At 39.3% G+C, this 23047-nt stretch overlaps 1 protein-coding gene across 1 annotated transcript in view; it reads left to right on the top strand.

The window, feature by feature from the left end:
• Positions 1-23047, top strand: part of LOC311061250 (uncharacterized protein) — a gene marked incomplete at its 3' end in the record, with an annotated part of 60931 nt that overhangs the window by 29331 nt on the left and 8553 nt on the right. Inside the window, exons 11-13 of the mRNA XM_084079805.1 lie at positions 255-398; positions 5998-6172; positions 12700-12748. Of these exons, the coding sequence (XP_083935931.1) occupies positions 255-398; positions 5998-6172; positions 12700-12748 (368 nt within the window). The remainder of the gene's footprint in view (positions 1-254; positions 399-5997; positions 6173-12699; positions 12749-23047) is intronic.

Genomic DNA, 23047 nt, shown 5'->3' on the forward strand with positions numbered 1-23047 from the left:
AATCATAGTTTTTAGGTCGCACAGATTGCATTTCAGTTGCATCAGTTTCAGTTGACCAAAACAGTCGCAATTTCAAGCCCTGGAAACGCACATTTAAAATGTGTGTGTGTCCAATCAAAGTGATTTGATTACATTTTTATTGAAGATACTGAACTGTCACTGCATTGTTGAAGCTCTACTGTGATCTTTTGTAGTACAGTATGTAAGGTTACTGAATGATAACTAAGCGTTATTTCTACTGGTGATTTCCACAGAGCACCACAGACAGACGTCTACACAAACGGGAGAGATGGCCTCCAAAAGATATTCAACGTTGTCAGAGGTTCAGCGCGAGATCGACCAGGGACGTGGACTGCTTGATGCAAGGATGCAGCCTGTAGTAAAGTTGTACAGGATAGGTATGTACTGTTTTAGGTGCCTTTCACACCCAAAGTCCGCTAAAGGGGTCCAGACCAGGGACCAAACTGTTACACTGTTGCATTGTTCAGTGGATCTGGTTTGTGTTCACACAGTCCTGTGTTAAAGGAGAATTTCAGACCAGCCTTTTTCTTACCTTTGTATGACATTATTATATCCTAGGTAGGACGAGTGGTAAAGTTTATTTGTCTGACGCTTATAATATATTTCTGTCCCAAATGGAACATCGAACACAAACACTGTGGAGAGTTTCCTGTCAATATGAACGCAATAAAAAATATGCGATCTAGCGCATGGACCGCTACTACCGCTGGCTTGTTCTGCTGTACCACTCATCCTTGGATATAATAACATCATAGAAAGTTTTGAAAAAGGCTAGTTCTGAAATTTGCCTTTAAGCGAACCAAATATGTATACAAATGACACGTACATGTCTTTCATCTTTTGGACAGAACATTTCTAGGAAAAAATCACTTCATTACCATAGACCACAATGGTGCAACAGCAGTGCATTATGATAGCTTCACTTTCATTAGTGTGATTTTTGTATTCCAGTTGCATACGAATAGTGGAAATGTATTAACCCATTGAGACCTGGAACTGTCTCATTTTTAGATTTGAGCTAAAAAGCATTATTTTACACTTTGGGCTATTCAAAAATAGCAGATATACAAGCTCATACCGCGGCACCGAGTGTCGAGCTACGAGCTTGTAGATCTGCTATTTTTGAAAAATCGTGAAAATGTGTGCACATCTTTGAATAGATATATTTTTAAAGCAAACATTTTTAACTCAAATCTTTGCTTCTGGGGGTCCCTGGAACAAAATATTTTGATGGGGGTCCGCGGCCAAATCATATAATTTTGGGGGTCCGTGACATGAAAAAGATTGAGCACCACTGATATAGAAACAAACCTTTTTTCAGAAAACTGTTGAGATTTGTCTCAATGGGTTAAAACTCAAAAGCTTAAAATGCATCATGTTTGTGTAAGCTTCTTGACAAGCATTCTTCCCCACGTGGAACTGACGAGTTATACATGTGTCATGGACTTGTGTTGTGACAATTGCACACAACCCTACCACATTTCTACTCCAGAAAGGTTGTGTTCAAAACAGAAAAGACTGAGATGGTCCGATTGATCGGCCATGGATCGGCCCTATATTTTTATATATGGATATATTTTTATTTTATTTACATTAACCACTTGAACCCTAATGTCCCTATATTCTGAGGGGAACTTTAGAAGAGGTAGAGGGTTGAGTAGAGTGTAGAGGGAAAAAGAGCAGACCAAGTGCAGAGCCTAGGGTCAACTTTACTAAGCACTGAGAGTTTTAAATGTCTGATAAATACACTGATCACAGTGCTGTCAAACAAGTCTATGAAGCTATCTATGGAATCTATGAAAAGGTTTCATCTGCAACACAAATGTTATACAATATACTGTAGTGGGGGTCCCTGGTTCATCTCCCCCTCAGCTAAGGGGTCCTTGACCTGGAAAACCGTACTAGAGGGGGGGGGGGGAGGGGGCAAGACGTAAAAGGCAATATAACTTGTTTTGCTGCTTGCTGCAGATCAGGCAGTGCTTCTCTAGTCCTTTCATTGATCACACAGAAAAGTCCTGTCTGATTGTGACGGTAAACTGACCAATATTATAGGCCTACAGCTTTGGTTATCCTCTTAGTCTCTGCAAAGAGACTTTGTTTCACAAAAATCCAAACTGGGATTCCATTAAAAGGTATAGCAAATGTGAAGCAAATTTACAGAAAGTCTGATAAAAACTACATGCAAATGTATCCACGTTTCCATTCATTAACACATCCAAATGTATCCATGTTTCCATTCATTAACACATTGTCTGCTCAGGACGTAGATTTACGTCATTTCAAATCCAACCGTTGACCGCCATTGACGTAGATCTACGTCAATTAAATTTTAAAAAAGAAAATTCGCAAAAGCGAGCGAACGCAACTTAGGAATGATCCCTTGACTCTGATAGAAGGAATGGACGGATATGACGTCATCCCAAAAAAATCGTCCAATCATGTTAAGATTTGTAGAAAAACAAATCTTTCCGGATATCTTCTTCTTTTGGTGAAAACGAGCAGTATTCAACGGGCGATGGCAACAAAATGGCCGATTGCGGTTATGACATTTTTGTTCCGGTGGATTGACGAGACCCTCCCCCACCCCCCAGACACTCTTTGTTTACATATGCGTGGCTTTCGCGGCTCTCCAAAGATCGTCAATATAAGGTAAAAGCACTGGCACCAGCCGATGAATTAATTAAATAATACCTTGCAGTGAATGTGTTAATAATTAGTGATTTTAAGGAGATGATTGTGTCAGATTACATCTTCCTGGGGGGGTGTGATCAAGATGTATGAGTCAGATTTTTCAGATCGCGTTATATGCTCCGAGAAGTACACTTTTTGAATTGTTTTTTGAATTGCAGTTATCTGACCAGTAGTATAATGGGTCCAAAGATCTAACCTCCTGATCTGCTCACAAACGATTGGGGTGACTCCAATAATTATATCCTTCCAATACAAAATTGAGATTGTTAAATGTCTTTGATAAATGAGGATAGACTGGTGGTTTGGAAATGGAGAATGTATTTACACCATACGTTCTTGCAACAACAGTGTTTCCTGTAAAACAGCTAAATACTGTATAAAAACATATATAATTCAAATATTTATACAATTCAAATATTTGAGATTTTTCATATCGCGTTCTGTGCTCCAAGGAGTACACTTTTCAAATTGCCAATAGCGCCAGGCACCATCTCTTGCGAGGACACGGTTATTCATGGGTGTGTTTTGGCATTACACTAATAAAACCAAACACCGGTTTGCTGCTGATCAGAAGCGGTTATCTTACCAGTAGTATGATGGGTCCAAGATATAATCTTAGATCTCCCTTCCCTATCTAATCACAAACAATGGGGGTCGCTCCAATAATGATATTACAATAAAACATTTAGACTGTTACATTTCCACCACAAAGAATGAAATTAGGATAGACTTGTGTTTTGGAACAGCTGAATTTCTTGAAAAAAATATATGATTTAAATATTTCATTTTATCTTTTGCCTAGACTTCCTTCTGGTCCAAGAGGAATCAGAGCCTCCACAGATTAAAGAGGAACAAGATGAGCTACTTAAGAGACCAAATGATGGGTTTTTATACATTGGGCACCAGTTATTTAGCTCTTCCACTCAGGAAGTGGAAGAGCAGCAGCGCCGGCGAGTGAAGGCAATCTTTGACGAAAAGTCAGATGAGGAGGAGTTCCTTGGATTTCCTGACCTGGATCATGCTTCAAAATCATCAAAACAAACTCACTCCCTGGGGAGACGGACAGGGAAGAAAAACTGTATTTGTGCAGAGTGTGGGAAAGGGTTTAGGGATAAGAGTACACTGAATATGCACACAATGATGCATACAGGGGAAATGCCACACACTTGTAGAATCTGTGGCAAAGGCTGTATAACGAAGGGTGATCTAACAATACACATGCGGACTCATACAGGGTTGAAGCCCTTTACCTGTACAGTTTGCTACAAAGGGTGTCGTCAAATGGCTCATCTAAAGGAACACATGAAAACTCATACAGGAGAAAGGCCAGTCACTTGTACCATTTGTGGCAAAGGCTGTTTTCACAATGGTCAATTAAAGGCACACATGAGGAGTCACACAGGGGAAAAGCCCTTTATTTGCATAACTTGTGGTAAAGGCTTTGGTTACTTGAATCATTTAAAAAGACACTGGATGATTCATACAGGGGAAAAACCCTTTACTTGTAAAGTTTGTGGCAAAGGCTTTAGTCAAAAGATTGATCTACAAAAACACATGTGGACTCATACAGGGGAAAGGCCCAGGCCCTTTAAGTGTACATTATGTGGCAAAGCATTAACGTCAAAAAATACATTACGAATACACACAATGATGCATAAAGGGGAAACGCCCCTTAAGTGTAACGTGTGTGGTAAAGGCTGTCGTGAAATGGGTCATCTAAACACCCACATGAGGACTCATACAGGGGAAAAACCCTTTATTTGTACAGTTTGTGGCAAAGCCTATAGTCAAAGCTCTCATCTAAGAACACACATGAATAGTCACACAAGGGGAACGATTGTGGCAAAGGCTGTAGTATAAAGGGTGATTTAAATGATTCTGCATGTGTGCTGGATCATTAAATTATCATCAAAGTGACTTACCTCCTTTTGGTTAGGGAAATGTTGTACTTACCCCATGACTAAAATAAAAAAAGAACAATATAGTAATAAGACTTAATTTGTTATAATATTTTGATGTCAAGATAATGTGACCCCTAATTTGCATATTTTATTAGTGTGAAAATTAGTTATACTTTGTGTATTTATAATGACATTCTTTTAGAATTGAATTAATCTAACTGCTGACAGTCAGGTTGGATGGGGAAAAAAGAGAATAATTGATGTGCATCTAACACTTGCTAGTCTTGTGTGAGTCAGAATATGTTGCTATTGATATATTTGCATGAGTAGTGTTCTTTTTTCCATATGTTCTTCTTCATTGAACACACGATACACTGTATTTTCGTTAAACTTCCTTTATCAAGGTCCCCCTAGTTGGAATGATCTCCCCTTCCACCTAAAACTGTGGCCTCTGTGGACCTTTTTAAAACACGTTTAAAGACTCACCTATTCTAACAGGCCTTTACATAGCCTTTTATGATTACCGATCCTTGTGTTGTAACATAATTCTGTATCGATTTCTTGATCTTTATTGACTGACTGGTTAAAAGCCGATTGTTTTATATTGTGTTCTTATTTTATTATTGACTTGTTCTGCTTTTATTGTTGTGAAGCATTTTTTGACTCTGATGTCTGCGAAAGGCCCTCTACAAATAAAAGTTACTTACTTAATTACTAACTAGCCCTTTCATTGATCAGACAGTAAAGTCCTGTCTGATTGTGACGGTAAACTGACCAGTATACGCCTACACCTCTACAGTTTTGGTTATCCTCTTTGTCTCTACAAAGAGACGTTGTTTCACAAAAATCCAAACTGGGGTTCCATTAAAAGGTATCGCAAATACAAAGTACATTTACATAGAGTCTGATAAAAAAACTACATGGAAATGTATCCACGTTTCCATTGATTAATAATTCGAGTTTTAGGGGATTCTTGTGCCAGATTACATTTTCTTGGGGTGCATGTCAGATTTTTCAGATCGCGTTCTGTCCCCCGAGGAGTACACTTTTCAAATTGCCACCGGGCACCATCTCTTGCGAGGACACACAATTATTCATGGATGGGTTTTTGCCATTACACTAATAAAACCAAACACCGGTTTGATGCTGATCAGAAGCAGTTTTCTGACCAGTAGTATGGTGGGTCCAAAGATCTAATCTTAGACCTCCCGATCTAATCACAAACAATTGGGGTCACTCCAATAATTACAAATTGTTACATTTCCACCACAAAGAATGAAATGAGGATAGACTTGTGTTTTGGAAATGAAGGAATTATTTACAGCTGTTCTTGATAAAAATATATAATTAAAATATTGAATTTTTCATTTTATCTTTTGCCTAGACTTCCTTCTGGTCCAAGAGGAATCAGAGCTTCCACAGATTAAAGAGGAACAAGATGGGCTACTTAAGAGACCTATTGATGGGTTTTTATACATTGGGCACCAGTTATTTAGCTCTTCCACTCAGGAAGTGGAAGAGCAGCAGCGCCAGCGAATGATGGCTAACTTTGACGAAAAGTCAGATGAGGAGGAGTTCCTTGGATTTCCTGACCCGGATCATGCTTCAAAATCATCAAAACAAACTGACTCCATGGGGACACAGACAGGGAAGAAAAACTTTATTTGTACAGAGTGTGGCAAAAGGTTTGGGGTTAAGGGACACCTGAATAGGCACACAATGATGCATACAGGAAAAACGCCACATAATTGTAGAATCTGTGGCAAAGGCTGTGTTAGTAAGGTTGATCTAACAATACACATGAGGACTCATACAGGGTTAAAGCCCTTTACCTGTACAGTTTGCTACAAAGGGTGTCGTCAAATGACTCATCTAAAATCACACATGAGAACTCATACAGGGGAAAGGCCAGTTACTTGTACCATGTGTGGCAAAGGCTGTGCTCACAATGGTCAATTAAAGGCACACATGAGGAGTCATACAGGGGAAAAGCCCTTTATTTGCATAACTTGTGGTAAAGGCTTTAGTTACTTGAATCATTTAAAAACACACTGGAGGATTCATACAGGGGAAAAACCATTTACTTGTAAAGTTTGTGGCAAAGGCTGTAGTCAAAAGATTAATTTACAAAGACACATGCAGACTCATACAGGCGAAAGGCCCTTTGTGTGTACATTATGCGGCAAAGCATTGGCAACAATGAATACACTACGAATACACACAATGATGCATAAAGGGGAAACGCCCCTTAAGTGTAACGTGTGTGGTAAAGGCTGTCGTGAAATGGGTTCTCTAAAAACGCACATGAGGACTCATACAGGGGAAAAACCCTATATTTGTAAAGTTTGTGGCAAAGCCTGTAGTCAAAGCTAAAAATACACATGAGTATTCACTCAAGGGGAAGGTTTGTGGCAAAGACTGCAGTATAAGGGTGATTTTAAAATGATCCTGCATTTGTGATGAATCATTCAATTATGGTTATCATTTAAAGTACAAGTGATTTACCTCCTTTTGGTTATGGAAATATTACACTTACTCCATGACTAAAATAAAACATTGAAAGATACAAGAATGAGCATTCATTTGTTGAATTATTTTGATGTCAAGATAATGTGACCCTCAAATTGCATATTTAAACTGTGCAAAAATGAGTTATACCTTAACTTCTGACACTTTTGGCAAGCTTTTGTATTTGTTGTCTTTTTTTTGCATGAACAAGCAGATTTCTTATTACATCTATCTAGAGAACTCTAATTAGCTCCTTACCAATAAAGGCACTATTCCTTAGAATTAATGTTAAATGCACATGTATATTTAGTTGTAGGACTTACTTAAAACCAAAATCAAACAACCTATGCATCTTGCAGATACCACTTAATTGAAATAATAGATCAAAGCAATGGTTCTCAACCTCTGGGTTTGGACCCCAAGGGGGTTACGGCATCAAAACTAATCAACAAACTATACTATGAAAAGTGGTCAAACATTGGCAAATTGTCAAATAATATAAGAAAGAGGCAACACTTTTGAAAAATAGCTTATCTACAAGCTCACAACCAAGGGGCAAGTCTTAGATATTTACGATGTAATCTGAGTTCCCAGAAGTTTTCGCCAGCTCTGGCGAGGAACTTCTGGGCCACAGCCCTGGTATTTGTGGGCGGGATGTACGTCACGCTCTGAATCTGAGCGGACACGCCTCTTACCGGTCTGAGAGCTGTGCAACTCGTCTAAAAAGTCCGACGAGAGGCAAACAGCAGTACACAACAATGGCGGCCGAAATTTCTCAAGGGGAAATTGCTTCCCGTCGATCCTATTTAGATGCATCACCCACTGCATGTGGATCCCGCCCCCTTTTCTTCATTGGCTGTTGATTTGAATCACAACGCAGTGGCCGCGCCCCTGCTGTCCAAGCTCCGACGCTAACCCTCCCAGACTATTTACGATGAGGCCGACAAAATGGCCAGAGTGGCGCTGTTTTACCCTGCGCCGACCTGCGGTGTCAAAAATAATTTATTTTAACGCAAGTGAATGGGTTTTTTGACAAACTTTAGACTAGATTTTCTTACTGTAATAAAAATTTTCATAAATTCTATATGCTTCCAGTCGCTAGTTTAAAGTCTCCTTTCAATCATCAGGATATGAGTTTTGCTAAATTATGGTCCTATTTATTATAAAATTGACGATAAAGTAGGCTATTCTCTAGGAGGGGCGGGATGATTTGATTGACAAGCTACCCAACCAATAATGGTCTGGTCTCATTCTGACGCGTATTGAAAGATGGCGGACCTACAGTCTTGGAACAATCGGCTTCATTTTCGGTCTGTAGAAAGCAGCGGAGTGGGTTTGTCCATCTCATTTATACAGTCTATGCTCACAACGCGAGCTTGAGCATGTAGATTTAAAAAAAAAAACTATATATCTGTAACAACATTGAATGCCTCAACTCCTACATTGCAAGTGCTTATCAAGGTGGGGGGTCCCCATTTACTGTGTGATTATTGAGTGAGTCACAGCCTGAAAAGGTTGAGAACCACGGGAGTAGAGTACAGTCCTATTGATACAGCCAGTACAGTATACTAAACACTTCAAATGAAATGCCTCTCCTAATAAGGATAATTCCTTTTAACAGGTCGTTCATGAAAGTCCTTGCGGTCTTGTTTCCAATGAGAACCTGTGAGCAATTAGGGGTTAAGAGTCTTGCTCAGGGACAAATTTCATTTCATCGACACATATGCTGACTTGGCCAGGAATCGAACCGGGGGCAACCAGGGCCTCTGGCTCCCTAGGCGGGTTCACTAACCATTCAGCTATGGCCGCCCCCTATGCATCAATTGTGTTTAGAATTTGCAATAACTGATTCAGCTGGTGTCCTGTATTCCTTGCCTTGATCTACAGCTTTTTCTTGGTGTGTTCAATACTTTTTTTTTCTTCCTGTGCCATTCTACTTTATTCCACATAAACTTTTTATGGAGTTTTGTGATTACTTTACTTGTGTGGATTGCCTGGCTGGTGAATAGCATGATTGGAAATATATTTACTGGGAAAAGGTTGACGTGTCAAATACTTATTTCCCCCACTATAAGTACCTTTTTTTGTGTCTGTGCTTGACTTGAGTATTTGCATTGTTTGTATGTGTGAACCAGCAGAGAGTATTGCTAGAGAAACAGCGCCATTACAAGGCAAAGGAATGTAAATAAACGATCAAATATATCATAGATATCACAACAACCACTAACAGCCAAATAAAATGTGGCATTTAAAGCAGCGAGAGGGTCCTTATGACAAAAATACAAACAGTACAATAGACAAAACAATTCAATAAGTACAACCATGCATACTATACATAAACAGGACAAAACAGACTTGACAAAACAAAACAAAACAGAACTTTAGGGCGGATTCACACTGCGGCCTTGGAACCAGCCTTGAGGCTGGTAGGAAGGAATACCTGGGAAGGAATTGGTAAAGCGTGTGCACTTTGTGAGTTTTATAATGTTTTCAATAGGGGGCGAGCCTAACTTGTTTGCAATGTTTTTTAAAAAGCTATACCCTTACCTAATACCATTCCAAAAATCTAAAACTTCTCACAAAGTACACTTATAATAGATGCTAGCTTTACCAATTCCTTCCCAGGTATTCCTTCCAACCAGCCTCAAGGCTGGTTCGAGGCCGCAGTGTGAATCCGCCCTAAAGCTCTCCTGAAACTGTCCGCTCCCACCCCACCTGAACACCCACGAAATAACATATTACATGCATTAATGATGTACCCATGTAAAGCTAGCTAATCAAAAACACGAGTAGCAACTACAGACCTTTACATACATGCACATAACAGATAACAAGCAATGATGTGCACATGCAAGTGAACATAAAACAAACATGCACATGCACTTTGGAAATTAAATTGCAGTATATTCCTCATAAATCACAGGACAGATAAGAGACAGAGAACAGTCAAAAGTTAATCAGAAGTCAATCAGAAGCCTTTAGAAACAAGAGCAGGTTATTTGAAGATGAGTAAAGATGGAAGCTTTACAAATATTAAAGGAGTTAATAGTTCTAAGGGAACTGGGGAGATCGGTCCAATCCGATGGGGCTTTATATTTAAAAGCATGTCGACCAACTTCTTTACTGATGCTGGTGGGGATAGTGAAGTAAAGATAGTCTGTATGCCTTAGGTTGTATGGTGAGCTGTAGGGATGTAAATATTGTTTTAGATAGTGAGGATAGTTAAAGTGTATGCATTTAAAAACAAATAGCAGCCAATGAGAGTGTCTCCTAGATGTAGGTGTTAGCCAGTTAAGTGACTCGTACATAACACAGTGGTGGGTTATATAAGGACACCTGAAGATAAATCTGCAAAGACTGTTGTAAATTACATAGATAGGATGGAGGTTTGTTTCAGAGGTATTTTGGTAAACAATGTCAGCATCGTCTAATATAGGTAATATTAACTGTGAGATCATTCTTTTTCTGACCTGTAGGGTGAAGCAGTTGATGGAACGATATAATACTCTCAGGCTGCAATTTATTTTCTGCACAACAGAAGTAATATGGGACTTGAATGAAAGTTGAGCATCAAGCCAGACACCTAAATATTTGAATTCATCCACTTTTTCAAGTGGTGTGCCATCTGTAAATGAAATAGGTAAAAGTAAAGAAGTTGGTCTCATGGAGAAGAGCATACTGAAGGACTTCTTCTTATTCAGCACCAGCCTATTAAGGTGGAACCATCTTTGAACTGAGTCAAAGTCAGCCTGTAGAGTACCCTGAATTTGAGAGAGATCAGGCTTAGAGGAATAGATGTCGGCATATAATTGGATGAGGCTATCGGAGCAAATTGTGGGCAAGTTATTGATAAAAATGGAGAATAGCAGAGGCCCCAGGGACGAGCCCTGAGGTACGCCTTTTTCCATGATTGTGAATTCAGAATGGTTACCCTGATACGAGACACACTGACGTCTAAGGTGGAGATATGAGTTGAACCAATGTATGGATTGTTTTGAGAGACCAATGGAGTACAGTTTGTCAAGCAGAAGGTAATGATCGACCAAATCGAATGCCTTGGTGAGAAACATAAATATTGCACCAGTGAGCATACTGTCCCCAAAAGCAGAAAATACATCATTAGTACATTTAGAGTGTTGTGGTTGTAGAGAAGTTGGGTCTGAAGCCAGATTGAAATGGAGATAGAATGTTAGAATTATTGATTAACTTTTCAAATACCTTGACTATACTGTTGATAATTGAAATAGGTCTGTAATTATTGATATCCTGAGGATCCCCACTTTTATGCAGAGGGGTGACACTGGCACTTTTCCAGATTGAAGGAAATTCACATGTGGAGAGGGATAAATTGAATAAGTCAGACAGTGGATATGACATTATGTGAGGTGCAATTTTGCTTAATGCTTAATTTCAAGACCATCTGGCCCGGCAGCACCTGAGCTTAACTCACAGATAGTTTGTTCAACAGCTGCTGGAGTAATTTTGGCGAAGGAGAAGGAGCTATCACCTCTTAGATTATTCAAGGGAGCATGAGAGTAGGGTGGGACTGATGTTTGTGAGCTGCAAACAGAGGAGAAGTGCTGACTAAACGCATTGGCAATTTTGGAGGGATCAGCAGTTAAGCCACCATTGACCCTAATGAGGTTGGGGCTTTTGTTTGTTTTGTTGAGAATACTGTTAATTCTGTTCCAAAATTGTTTGGGGTTATTGAAATCATTATTTAGGTAGTCTTTATAAAAATTGGATTTGGCATTTCTTGTTTTGGTTGTGCAAGTGTTCCTTAAAAGTTTATAAATGTTCCAATCAGTAGGGTCATTTGATGAGCGATACTTTGACCATGCCTTATCTCTCTGTTTAAACAGCTGTATGAGTTCACCATTGATCCAGGGTAAGTGTCTGCCTTTGACCTTGATGGATATCCACGGGGCATGTTTGTCTATTACCATATTCAATTCTGTGTAGAGGAAGTTCCATGCATCTTCTTACAGATGGTATTAATTCAAACCGGTTCCAAATATGAATTAAATCACGAGTAAAAAATTAATTATTCAAATTTTTGTACTGTCTTACTTTTATGTACCTTGGTGGCAAACGAGGTAGTTTAATCTTCCACACACAATAGATAATTGAATGGTCACTTAGACAATCAGACAATACTCCGGATTTTGCAATTCTGTCAGGATGGGTGACAAGAATCCAGTCTAACAGAGATTTAGAAAAATGAACAGGGTCAACTCTAGTGGGCTCACTAATGAGCTGAGAGAGGTTAGCATTGCTGATAGATTACGGTCCTTGGAGGATGATCTATCAAGCCAATTTCGGTTAAAATCGTCCAAAACAATTAATTAATTTGGATGATCTATAGAATTAATAGTAGATAAAATGCATTGTGTAGATTCAGAGGGAGCATCTGGAGTTCTATAAATATTTCCTATAATCAGGTGTTTATTTTCATGAAGAATTAATTTGATAAATAGGCATTCAAAATGCATAGGCCTCTCATTTGGGACGACAACCTCAGATGATAAATTAGAGGAAACATATGTAGCCACACCTCCTCCTCTTGTGCCTCTATCAGCTCTATACAACACATAACCATCAAGCTGAACAGAATTATCAGAGATAAGGTTGGTCAGCCATGTCTCAGAGATTGTAATTACATGAGGTTTATTATAAGCAACCCAGGCCCTTAGGAGAACGATTTTAGGGAATAAGCTCCTAATGTTCACATGTATAATTTGTAAACCTTTCATAGTATTTGATTTACAAAAATAAAGTTGAGGGGATCATGAGCAGACATGAGAAAAAAACATTGAGCAGGGCTGATGGTATAGAGAGCAGCACACAGGAGAGCAACACACACACACACACACACACACACACACACACACACACACACACACACACACATTCGCGCGCACAGTAAACAAGAAGAACATATATATATATATATATATATATATATATATATATATATATATATATATATATATATATATATATATTAAAGAGGTGGAGAGAACCTTTTAGTGCAGGAACAAACCCTCAAAAAAATCCTATTTCATTTTCTACCTGCTGGTTGTTTTTAGATCATACTTGCACAGATGGTCTACATGTAGTGTCCCTACATCCCAAAACAATCAGAATGCCAATATGTGGTTCTATTGTGAATCAGCAGCCTTTTATATAAGGCCTTAAATAGGCGGAAATAGCAACAAGTTCACTTTTCTGAGCAATATGTACTTGTAACTTTGGTCCAGCTCTTTATCAGGGGTAGAACTAGATGTGACATTGTTTTTTCATGTCTTTAAGATGTCCACTTCCTGAAATGGATGGTCAGAAGTTTTACTTTTACTGCAAAAGTCATGAAATTCATCCACAAAGTGACTCACCACTGCCAAAACACGCCTACCCTGAAAAAGGAAGTTCGAAGTCAATCCTTTCTCATTTTCTACCTGATGTTTTTTGTTTTATATCATACTTAAACAGATGGTCTACAGGTAGTGTCCCTACATCCTAAAGCAATCAGAATGCCAATATTTGGTTCTATTGTGAATCAGCAGCCTTTTATACAAGGCCTTATTATAGGCGGAAATAGCAAAAAGTGGACTTTTCTTAGAAATATTCACATGGAATACTGGTCCTACCCTTCTATCAGGGGTAGAAAAAACTTCACCTTGTTTTTCCATAGCTTTGACTTGTCCTCTTCATGAAATGGATGGTCAGAAGTTTTCCTTAGATGTCAAAATTCATGAAATGTATTCATGAACATTTGCAAAAAGAAAAAAATAATGCAGAAAAGTCCCTACTAATGTTTGGATTTACATCATATTTGCACAGATTGTCCACAGGTAGGACCCCAACACCCAAAAACAAAACGATATGTTAAAATATGCTGTATTGTGAATCAGCAGGATTTTAGGCTCCTACTGTATGCCTTGTTAAATATTATATTATGAAGTTATTTTTTTCAGAGTTACTTCTAATCCTGATGTATTACTGTAAAATTCCTGCAAACAAAATGACTGCTTAATAACAGGACATGTATTCTGATACCATGTTGTTACCCACTTCATATTCATGTGGAATCTAAGGATGTTTCTCAGGTAGGCCAAATATCCTGATGCCTCAAAATGGAATGACAAAATATAGTTCTATAAGCCTTCTATGGTAGCCAGACTTAAAATGCAGTATGGGCTAAGTAGAATACACTACTGTGTGCCATTCTTAATGAATAATCATCAATCAGCAGCTTATTCTCAATTTCATATATGTATTTACTTTTTTGAGCAGTGTGGGGGGAACTGACTGACGGGTGCCAAACCGTTTTCCATAAGCTGCTGATTGATGATTATTCATTAAGAATGGCACACAAAAAGTGTATTCTACAGCATGTACTTAAGCCATACTGCATTTAGGTTGTATGGGCTTATAGACATATATTTTGTCATTCCTGAGGCTTTGAGGTGTAGAGATATTAGGCCTACCTGAGAATCATAGATTCCATATGAATATGAAGTGGCAGGGTAAAAACATGGTATCAAATTGTATTCCCTGAAGCAGTCATTGTGTTGTATTTGTAGGCATTTTACAGTATTAATCAGGATTAAAAGTAATTCAGATGTTTTTTAATGCCTTTAACCAGGCCTAAGAGCCTATAAAACCCAATTCACAATACAAGCCAATTTTAATATATTTGTCTGGTGGCTTTGGGGTGTAGGGGTCTTACCTGTAGACAATCTGGGCAAATATGATCCCTTTTTCATGCAAAGTGGGGGCAGTTCTGCACTTTCTTGGTGCAGAAACTTTATTGAAGAATGTCATGACCTTTGCAGTCAATGTAAATAGTTTGATGGTTGATAGTTAGATGACAAGTCAAAGTTATGAAAAGGTTTTGTTCTACCTCTGACCAAAATCACAAGTGGATATTCCTATTTCTGCCTTGAATAAGGCCTTATATTATATAAAGGGCTGCTGGGCACTACCTGTAGACCATCTGTGTATAAGTACAATGTGAAAACAACCAGGATGTGGAACTCCCTATTTCAGGGTAGGTGTGTTTTTGCAGTGGTGAGTCACTTCATGGATGAATTTCATGACTTTTGCAGTAAAAGTACAATTTGGGACAATCCATTTCATGAAGAGGAAAAGTCAAAGTTATGGAAAAACAAGGTGACATTTTTTTCTACCCCTGATAGAAGGGTAGGACCAGTATTCCATGTGAATAATTCTAAGAAAAGTCCACTTTTTGCTATTTCCGCCTATAATAAGGCCTTGTATAAAAGGCTGCTGATTCACAATAGAACCAAATATTGGCATTCTGATTGCTTTAGGATGTAGGGACACTACCTGTAGACCATCTGTTTAAGTATGATATAAAACAAAAAACATCAGGTAGAAAATGAGAAAGGATTGACTTCGAACTCCCTTTTTCAGGGTAGGCGTGTTTTGGCAGTGGTGAGTCACTTTGTGGATGAATTTCATGACTTTTGCAGTAAAAGTAAAACTTCTGACCATCCATTTCAGGAAGTGGACATCTTAAAGACGTGGAAAAAACCAATGTCACATCTAGTTCTACCCCTGATAAAGAGCTGGACCACAGTTACAAGTAAATATTGCTCAGAAAAGTCAACTTGTTGCTATTTCCGCCTATTTAAGGCCTTATTTAAAAGGCTGCTGATTCACAAAAGAACCACATATTGGCATTCTGATTGTTTTGGGATGTAGGGACACTACCTGTAGACCATCTGTGCAAGTATGATCTAAAAACAACCAGCAGGTAGAAAATGACAGAGGATTTACTTGGAACTCCCACTTTCAGGGTAGAAGGTTTTTTTGCCTATGTGGTGAGTCACTTCATGGATCAATTTCATGACTTTTGCAGTAAAAGTAAAACTTGGGACAATCCATTTCATGAAGGGGACATCCTAAAGATATGAAAAAACAATGTCCCGTTTTGTTCTACTTCGGGGAGGGGTATAGTCAACTTTTGGGCTTTTGGTTCCTGCACTATTTACAGCAACGAATACTATCAGAATATAGTGCTTTAACGTTTAACCAAAAACGTTTTGTTTTCACCAGAAAATATCTCTTAGCCTACTTTTAAGTACACTATTCAGGTAAATGTACTTTCTTACTGTCCACTACTGGATGATAATATAGACCGGTGGGATTTCTGAAATATGTGATTGTTAGAGGCATTTGGGGGTAAAAGTCGGGAACAAGGCCATTTTACATAATTCAAGGGTGCTGAATCAGAAAAACACTGTTCCCAAGCAAAATTCTTAGTGCTTAACCTCCTAATTTGCATATCAAAATGGCTGCCGATTTTGAAGTATTTCTTAAACAACTCTATAACAAAGCAAGCAAATCTGACAAATAAAGTGTATATATTTATGTTCTGAGGGTCATACAATGTGTGGAAGATATTTGTAATTTAATACATGTAAATAAATGTAAATAAATATGCAAATTAGAGGCCACCATTACATAAAATGATGTACCGTAGTACTCAAACGGTGCAAAAGGTGCATCCCCCTTATTTTGTTCCTAATTATCTGTATTTTTGCCATCCTTAGGACATCTAAAATACATACTTTTTCCCCATGCTAAATGTTTAGTTTTTGACCTTCTAATCTGCATATCTGAATGGCTGCCAAATTAGCAAATTCGCACCTTTATCTTCAATAATTCTTTGGCCAGGCAAGCAAAATTGACAAATGAAGTGTCTACAGTTTCTACAATGTGAGTAAAGAATTTGTAAGTAATATAATATGATAATATAATATAATATAATAATCAGCCTACTCCGAAATATGCAAAATAGCGGCCCCCATAACAGATAACGGTTTAGTACTCTAAAGATACTGTATTGGCCATTGTTGAACGAAAGTCTAGACACTAGACCACATTCATACAAGGAGGTTGATCATCACTCCGTTGCTGACATGCACACATGGCTGTGCATCGTAACCCAGATTTCCGGCATTTGCAACGACGTGTTGTGCATTGCTTATGGCATGCACATGAAATCATTTCTATAGGCTATACTAGCATGGAACAGGTTGGACTAGGCTAGAGTAGGTTGTACTAGGTTGTACTAGACTCTAATACTCTCTATTAGGCTTTACTAGTCCCTTGTCAGCCCTGTAGATACTCAGACCATAGGGACTAACCACTGTGTACACAGGCCATAGCTTGTGTGTGCACGAGCAATAGTTTTGCATGAACCTTTGTAGACCATAGTACAGATCTGCCTTGTACAGTCTAATATAGCCTAGTACAGCCTAGCAAAGCCTACTAGAGATTAAAAAATCACACCCTGTGTGAAGGTAGCGGCGCCTTTGATACATTTTGTCATCGATATGTGTTTATAGCCATGTGTCGCGTGAAGCTTGACCAATCACTTTGTTGACGCACCTGACCAATCAGAACGTTGACGCACACGGACAAAGTCAGGTATAGAGCGGCTAGAGCCGCTAAAAATTCTATTAGAGACCAGTAGAGTCTAGTACTGTACAGCCTAGTACATCCAAGACTAGTCCAGCCTTTTGGGAGAACAGACTAGGGGAGGGTGGTATAGGCTATACTAGCATGGAACAGGCCGGACTAGGCTAGACTAGGTTGTAATAGGCTGTACTAGACTCTAATAGGCTCTATTAGGCTGTACTAGGCTCTTGTCCGCCCTGTAGATCCTCAACCCATAGGGACTAACCACTGTGTACACGGGCAATAGCTTGTGTGTGCACGAGAAATAGTTTTGCATGAACATTTGTAGGCCAAAGTAAAGTACTGCCTTCTATAGCCTAATAGAGCCCAGTAAAGCCTAGCAAAGGCTGCTAGAGCTGAAAGCAGACCATTAGAGCCCAGCAGAGACTAGTACAGTAAAACCTAGTACACCCAGGTCTAGCCTAGTCCAGCCTGGTGGGAGAACATAATAGGGGAGGGGGTACCAGGCTATGCTAGGACTGATAAGGCTGGACTAGGATAGATGAGGCTGTACTAGGCTGTACTAGACTCTAATAGGCTATATTAGGCTGTACTATGCTCTTGTCAGCCCTGTAGATCCTCAACCCATAGGGACTAACCACTGTGTACACGGGCAATAGCTTGTGTGTGCACAAGCAATAGTTTTGCATGAACCTTTGTAGACCATAGTACAGATCTGCCTTGCACAGCTTAATAGAGCCTAGTACAGCCTAGCACAGCCTACTAGAGCTTAAAACAGCCTATTATAGACCAGTAGAGTCTAGTATAGTACAACCTAGTACACCCATGACTAGTCCAGCCTTTTGGGAGAACAGAATAGGGGAGGGGGTACAAGGCTATGCTAGGACTGATAAGGCTGGACTAGGATAGATTAGGCTGTACTAGGCTGTACTAGACTATACTAGGCTCTATTAGGCTGTGCTAGGCTCTTGTCAGCCCTGTAGATACTCAGACCATTGGGACTAACCACTGTGAACATGGGCAATAGCTTGTGTGTGCACAAGCAATAGTTTTGCATGAACCTTTGTAGACCATAGTACAGATCTGCCTTGTACAGCCTAATATAGCATTGTACAGACCAGCACAGCCTACTGGAATTTAAAACAGTCTATTAGAGACCAGTAGAGACTACAACATCAAAGCCTAGTACACCCAGGTCTAGCCTAGTCCAGCCTTCTGATGGAACAGACTAGGGGACGGCGATATAGGCTATACTAGCATGGAACAGACTGGACTAGTTAAGACTAGGTTGTACTAGGCTCTATTAGGTTGTACTAGGCTGTGCTAGTCCCTTGTCAGCCCTGTAGATACTCAGACCATTGGGATTAACCACTGTGTACACGGGCAATAGTTTGTGTGTGCACCACCAATAGTTTTGCATGAACATTTGTAGGCCAAAGTAAAGTACTGCCTTCTATAGCCTAATAAAGCCAAGTACAGCCTAGCAAAGCCTGCTAGAGCTGAAAACAGACTATTAGAGCCCAGCAGAGTCTAGTACAGTAAAGCCTAGTACACCCAGGTCTAGCCTAGTCCTAGGACTAGGCAGTAATAGGCTGGACTAGGCTGTACTAGGCAGGGCCCATCGGGGGTGGGGGGGGACACAAGCCTGTATGGCAATCAACTGAAAAGTTAGGCTACATAGCTTAAACAATTTCAGCCTTTCCCTGTTGGCCGTCTAAGCGCATCTAGGAAGTTTCATAGGTTTTTGATGCTGGGAATTGGAGTTATGGCTGTTTAAAGCCCAGCCAATAGGAACACAGAGGGGCGGGGCTTAATACATTTCAGCTAGTCCCTGTTGGCCGTCTAAGTGTACCTATAGCCATCCCCATCCCACTCTATATAGTTGTGTTGAAAGTAGTTTGTGTTCAGTTATCAGTACCAGTTCTGTGGCTCTAACTCATTCTGGGGGTGAGTTATACATGGGGGCAATTTATTTTTTGGTCATCAGGGGCCAAATGTACCAGGATTTTTCCATGATCTAAATATGTATTTTAGATGTCTTAAGGATGGTAAAAATACAGATAAGTAGAAATAAAATAAAATAAAATAAGGGGGATGCGGATGGATCACTTTAAGTACAAAACCGTTTTCTGTAATAGTGGCCTCTAATTTGCATATTTATTTACATTATTTACATTTATTTACATATATTACATTATAAATACCTTCCACACATTGTCTGACCCTCAGAATATAAATATATACACTTTATTTGTCAGATTTGATTGCTTTGTTATAGAGTTATTTAAGAAATACTTCAAAATCGGCAGCCATTTTGATATGCAAATTAGGAGGTTAAGCACTAATCATTTTGCTTGGGAACAGTGTTTTTCTGATTCAGCACCCTTGAATTATGTAAAATGGCCTTGTTCCCAACTTTTACCCCCACATGCCTCTAACCTCCTTATAGAAGCCCTTTTTCTGAAATCCCACCGGTATAATAATATAGTAATTGTAATGATAACTAGAAAAAGTGCTCCTCGGAGCACAACTCTCCGCTGTTGGGAATGTTGGGAATGTTCTATCTGTATAAGTGTCCTATCCGTCCTGTCTGTATAAGTGTCCTATCCCTCCTGTCTGTATAAGTGTCCTATCCGTCCTGTCTATGTAAGTGTCCTATCCGTCCTGTCTGTGTAAGTGTCCTATCCGTCCTGTCTGTGTAAGTGTCCTATCCAATTGTTACAGTATCCGCCATTTCTCAACCATTTCGTGATTGTTCCTGTCTTACCTCACTCTTACCAGACTTGTGTTGGGAATGTTGGGAATGTTCTAATTCTTATGTTCTAACTGTCCTATCCATCCCGTCTGTATAAGTGTCCTATCCGTCTTGTCTGTATAAGTGTCCTATCCGTCCTGTCTATGTAAGTGTCCTATCCCTCCTGTCTGTGTAAGTGTCCTATCCCTCCTGTCTGTATAAGTGTCCTATCCGTCCTGTCTGTATACTGTAAGTGTCCTATCCGTCCTGTCTGTATACTGTAAGTGTCCTATCCGTACTGTCTGTGTAAGTGTCATATCCCTCCTGTCTATGTAAGTGTCCTATCCGTCCTGTCTGTGTAAGTGTTCTATCCGTCCTGTCTGTATAAGTGTCCTAATAAGTGTCCTATCCGTCCGGTCTGTATAAGTGTCCTATCCGTCCTGTCTGTATAAGTGTCCTATCCGTCCTGTCTGTGTACTGTAAGTGTCCTATCCGTCTGTGTAAGTGTCATATCCCTCCTGTCTATATAAGTGTCCTATCTGTCCTATCTGCCAATTATGTATCAGCCATGCAGCCATTTCGTGATGGTTCCTGTCTTACCTCACTTTGACAGTGGCAAAGACACTGTCAAAGTGATGCCATGTATTTATACAGTATTTCACCGTATTGTCACGTGTCACGTGGCAGCGGTGGCCTAGTGGTTAGAGGGGCGGCCTTGATACCGGAAGGTCCCTAGTTCGATTCCCCAATTCATCACATCAATCATGAATCACCGCTGAATAGCCCTTGAGCAAGGCTTCCATGCAGGGTCCGGCTGGAAACAAGCTTCGTACTTAGTCCGACACCCTGGGTAAACAACAAACTTTGCTTTGCTTTGCTTTGCTTTGCTTTGCTTTGCTTTACGTGAGGCTTGACCAATCGGTGTGTCATATTTAGAAAGTGAAAACAATACTCTCCTGCGGAGAGTAATAATAATAATAAGTGGTGGAAAAAGTACTCACATTTTTTACTGTAAATTGTTAAGTAAAAGTATCAATAATGCAATGTAGAAATGCTGTGTTAGAAGTTAGAGTCAGAAATTAAAAATGTACTTGAGTAAAAGTTCACAATTATTGGCATCAAAATTTACTCAAAGCACCAAAAGTCAATTTTCAAATGACTGATATGTATATAGGAACTAAAGTTTTCAAATAACTGTAGTGGAGTAAAAAGAATAACATTTGCTTCTGTCCAATATTAATGATCTGGCTATCAAAGCATACTTTTTTGACCACAGAGAAGCCAGATACCTCTGGAGAGGCTAAGTAGCTTCATTCAACCATACAAGCCCAAATCCAGGGATATGTGCACCCGAACTATACGCAAACTTGACAGTACAGCAGCTAAGAAAAACAATCGTTCAAATCTGGAAACAAGCCCCGAAATTGAAATGAGTGTGCCTCATTTTTTGGAAAAATCCCATTAGCCACCTAAATTTCAAAATGGCCGCCTATTTTATAGATGGCTTCCTTTTATTGGTTACCATATTTATTGTTTACCATATACATTAGTTGTCGATTTTGACATATTTGTCTGGTTGCTTTGGATATTTAGGGTCCTACCTCTAGACAAGTGCAAATAATTATGATAAATGTGCAAATATGGCAAATCCAACCAGTAGGTTGAAAATGGTGCAGGATTAACTTGGAACTCCCTTTTTCCTGGAAGGTGGGGTCTTGAATGAATTGGTTGAATGATTTTATTGAAGAATTTCATGATTTTGCAGTCAAAGTGAAACTTCTGACAAGGACAAGTCAAAGTTATGAAAAAACAAGGTCAGGTTTTTTTCTACCCCTGACAGAAGAGTAGGACCAGAATTACAAGTGAATATTCCTCTAAAATGTACACCTTTTGGTATATCTGCCTATAATAAGGCATTATTCTAAAGGCTGCTATTCAAAATGCAACCAAATATTGGCATTCTGGTTGCTTTTAGATGTAGGGACACTACCTGTAGATCATCTGTGCAAGTATGATGTAATAACCAGCAGGTATGAAATGGCAAAGGAGTGACTTGGAACTCCTTCTTTGTCACTACATGGATACATGTCATGACTTTTGCAACAAAAGTTAAACTTCTGCCCATCCATTTCAATTTCATGAAGAGGACAAGTCAAAAGTTATTAATAAATATGTATTCAGGAGGGTTTTGAACCGGGGAACAGACTATGCAAGCCTGATCTCTAGGGGGAGGGCATTCCAGAGAGTCGGAGCTCTGAAAGCGAAGGCCTGATCAGCATTTTATTTTATTTTTTCTGGGAGAATGGGATTTTGAGTAAAGCTTTGTCTGAGGACCTCAACTTGAACTTTGGTACATATGGCACGGAAGTATAGGATGGGGCCAGACCAGAAATGGTTTTAAAGGTCATTAATACACAATAGGAATGCCAGCGATCAGGACCTGGGCTGCAGCATTCTGAACCAGTTGTAACGTTGAATGGACTTATTGGAGAGAGAGGAATACAGGGAGTTGATCATTATCATTACAATACAAAATTGAGAAAATTGAATTTCCACCACAATTAAAATCTGTCTGTAAATTTGCAAGTTTGCCAATAACAAGGACATGGAGAATGTATTTATAGCTGAAGTTCTTGCAACAGCAGTGTATAGTGTAAAGCATCTAAAGACTATGAAAACTATATATAATTCAAATATTTAATGGTGTTCTCTCATTTTATCTTTTGCCTAGACTTCCTTCGGG

This window comes from Gymnoscopelus microlampas (assembly GCF_963454915.1).
Source record: "Gymnoscopelus microlampas genome assembly, chromosome: 15".
Taxonomy (NCBI): domain Eukaryota; kingdom Metazoa; phylum Chordata; class Actinopteri; order Myctophiformes; family Myctophidae; genus Gymnoscopelus; species Gymnoscopelus microlampas.